The sequence below is a fragment of the Moschus berezovskii genome, chromosome 8 (genome assembly GCF_049115385.1).
Source record: "Moschus berezovskii isolate FMDL1 chromosome 8, NW_MosBer_1.0, whole genome shotgun sequence".
In the NCBI taxonomy this organism is placed as follows: Eukaryota; Metazoa; Chordata; class Mammalia; order Artiodactyla; family Moschidae; genus Moschus; species Moschus berezovskii.
In genome coordinates this window covers 90,848,982-90,851,861 of record NC_142467.1, presented here as the reverse complement: position 1 = coordinate 90,851,861, position 2,880 = coordinate 90,848,982, and the positions used below count along the sequence as shown (strand labels likewise).

General features: G+C 48.6%; 1 protein-coding gene across 1 annotated transcript; it reads right to left on the bottom strand.

The window, feature by feature from the left end:
* Positions 1-288: 288 nt before the first annotated feature.
* On the bottom strand, positions 289-2,063 carry LOC129558732 (interleukin-3). Its single transcript, XM_055430116.1, has 5 exons — positions 1,908-2,063; positions 1,774-1,809; positions 682-774; positions 519-554; positions 289-399 (listed from the first exon to the last, which is right to left on the bottom strand). The coding sequence occupies exons 1-5, from the start codon at positions 2,061-2,063 to the stop codon at positions 289-291; spliced, it is 432 nt and encodes a 143-aa protein (XP_055286091.1).
* Positions 2,064-2,880: the final 817 nt, after the last annotated feature.

Below are 2,880 nucleotides of genomic sequence, written 5' to 3'. Positions count from 1 at the left end.
GCTCCTCTGCTAAAATAAATACCCTTCACATTTGCACAAGGTAATAAATAAATACATACATAAATAAATAAGTCTCAATAGATTAAAAATAAGAACATAATCGCAAAAGGACAAATGGGGGCCACACATTTCACGAATTAAATAATTAACGATTCATCTGACTCCATAGGAGAAAATTAATTCTTCCAGGTCTGGACCATGTGAGAAACATCGAAGAAATTTAGGACAGTCTGTTGTCACTGATGTGCTGAGGCTTCAGAGAGGGAACTGGGCTTCAGACTTCAGATGTTAGGAAGACCATATGTTCTTGGACTTCAGATAGTCTCTAATGATAACCAAATATTCTTCCAATTTCACCCGAAAATCCCCCAAGTTGTTCTCAATAAGAATTGGATCTTCCTGTGTAGAAACAAAGAAGGAGGCATCATCAGATGGAGCCAGGTTGGAAGGTGGATGACAGGCTGGGGTCAGGTTGTGGCTCAGGGCATCACCTCAGGGGCATTTTGGGGGCAGCTTACCGTGGATGTGGCTGTGGGCAGCACTGGCTGGAATTCCTGTGGGGAGAGACCAAAGCAAACAGTCAGAGACTCTCCTCGATAACAAGCAAGACCTGCTACCCTCCTGCCAGAGGAAGGGCAGGGTCAAGGTAGGGATCCCCAAGCCCTTGACAGCTTCACATACCTTAAGATTTTTCATGATTTTTGAATCATTTCCAAAAGTATCTGTGGCGAATGTCATGAATACTTTCAGGTTTGCCTGCAGAAGGCTCTCTTTCTAAGGGGACAAAGAACACATGTAAGGGGGAAAAGTTGGAGAGTGTCCTTCTCGTGGCTGGGTTGAAGTCACTCTCGCAGTTTTCCAAGCCTGCTTTTGGGGACATCCCCAGACAGCCCCTCCCTAGTCTCCTTCTTGCCCCCGGTGGGTCCCTGAACTGCTCCATAGGTCACCAGCCAAGAGGTGAATGCACACCCCCAGACAAGCTTTACATCACCCACGTCCCAAGCCTGTGGCTCTTGTGAGCTGCATGAAGGGCCTAGGTGGATCTTTTTGCACTTGGGGGCAAAAAAGTATTTCCCCAAACAGACTCTAAAAAGGCAAAAGGCTGCCTAAGGGAAATATTTGCAGCTAAAAGGCCATGACTGAATTAACGGCTCCTTGAAATCAGGAAGACAATCACAGAGACCCCAGTGAGGAAAGGGGTGCAGTCTGAACTAAGAGAGGAGAAATAAAAATGGCCAATGAACTCAGGAGAGATTCTACCTCTTGTTTGACCCAAGAATTGCCATGCAAGCAAAGGTGAAATAACCACTTTAGGAAAAATAGCTAAAAGCGACAGTGATTAGTGCTTTTGGGCATTGGAAAACATGACTCAATTAGGAAAAGGAAGGTGGCAGGCGTGATCCTGTGGGAAATTTTAGTCTGCCAGCCCAGAAACTGCCCCACTGAAAACTGAGCTTAAGGCCTCTGGTATTATTGTTCATCTAGAGCTGCCTTTTCATTTTGTAATAAAAAAAATATATCATTTTCATTATTACAGCCATAACCGGGGAAATGTCCTGAGCACCCGATAAGCACTAGACACTGGTCTGGGAACTTGACGCACAGTGTGCATTTAATTTTCACAGCAACACCATTGAGATAGGTGCTGTTAACCCTGTTTACAGATGGAAACACAGAGGCTAGCCAAGGTGGTGTGACATGCCTGAGGTCACCAGGCAGGAAGTAGATGGGAACCCACCCAAGTGCACCCGCGTATGGGGGCTGAACGCTTACCGTCAGTAAAGTCTTCTCATCTGAGTTCAAGGAGTCCTGGTAAGGCAGAGAGAGAGCAAGCTCCTGAGTCCTGTTGGCCCAAGGCACCTGCCAGCCCTTCCCTGCCCCTTGCCAACCCTATCCCAGCTACTCACTTCTGGACTCGGAGTTATTTTCTTTAGGTCATTTATAATTTCCTTCATCAAGATAGAATATGGAGTCCTCGATGTTGTGATAGGCAATCCCTTTGCCTGACGGGCATGGAGTGCAAGCAGGAGCAGGAGCAGATGCAAGATTGAGAGACTGCTCATGTTTGGGCTGGCAGGATGGATTCTGTCTTGTCCAGGTCCTTCGTGGCGTTCTGAAGTGTTCGAGACAGGCTCCGACTTTTATTCAGTGTGCCCATGCCCTGGGGAAGCGAGGGGAGGGCGGGCTTCGGAAGAATCTTTATCTGACATGGAACCTCCATAGCAAACCACAGACTTATTCATCACTTTCTAGTACTCAAGATCAGTGAAACTTGAAAAAAAAAATTACTCAAAGGATATCTCCTTATCTTGCCAGGGAGGCTAAGAGACAGGCAGGTCACTGGGCAGAGTGGGGATAGGTAAGAGATCCTCTCTGACAGGTGAGGGGTCCACTGACTCTGAGCTCCTGCCCAGTGGTATGTGGTCCTGCCATGCCCTGGACAGCCTTGACCTTCTGCTGCCCACCCCACCTGGAACTGCCTGGTTCTGAGTGGGTGGCCAGGTGAAGGCCCAGTGGAGCAGGCAGGAATTTGTCTGGCAGCCAGTGAATAAAGGAGAGAGTCATGTTGCAGGGGTCTGGATCCCAGTCTGTTCTGAAGGTGATTCGGCTGATACAGGTTGGCGGGAAGGGTTTGCTGAACGGGGCAGACCCTGGCGAGTCCTCAAAGGACCAGAGAAGCAGCACTCAGATAGAAAGAAGGCAGACTGGGAGGGTGGGGGGCCCAGAGGGCAGACCCTGAAAGAAGAGGTGAACCCCTGCCCAATGGGGCATGTCAGGCCCTAACATAGGCTTGGGGCAGGGGTTTTGGTAAAGAGGTGTCACAGGGACTTGAGGAAGAGTTCTTTGAGATCACTGGACCTGCGGTGGGAGGAAAAAGAG

What these genes read in the sequence shown, in the direction of transcription:
- LOC129558732 (XM_055430116.1), bottom strand. Translation starts at nt 2,063, where the DNA reads ATGAGCAGTCTCTCAATCTTGCATCTGCTCCTGCTCCTGCTTGCACTC. An exon ending in AAATAACTCCGAGTCCAGAA is followed by an intron (nt 1,810 to 1,907) that starts GTGAGTAGCTGG and finishes CTGCCTTACCAG; the next exon opens with GACTCCTTGAACTCAGATGA. An exon ending in ATGAGAAGACTTTACTGACG is followed by an intron (nt 775 to 1,773) that starts GTAAGCGTTCAG and finishes TTGTCCCCTTAG; the next exon opens with AAAGAGAGCCTTCTGCAGGC.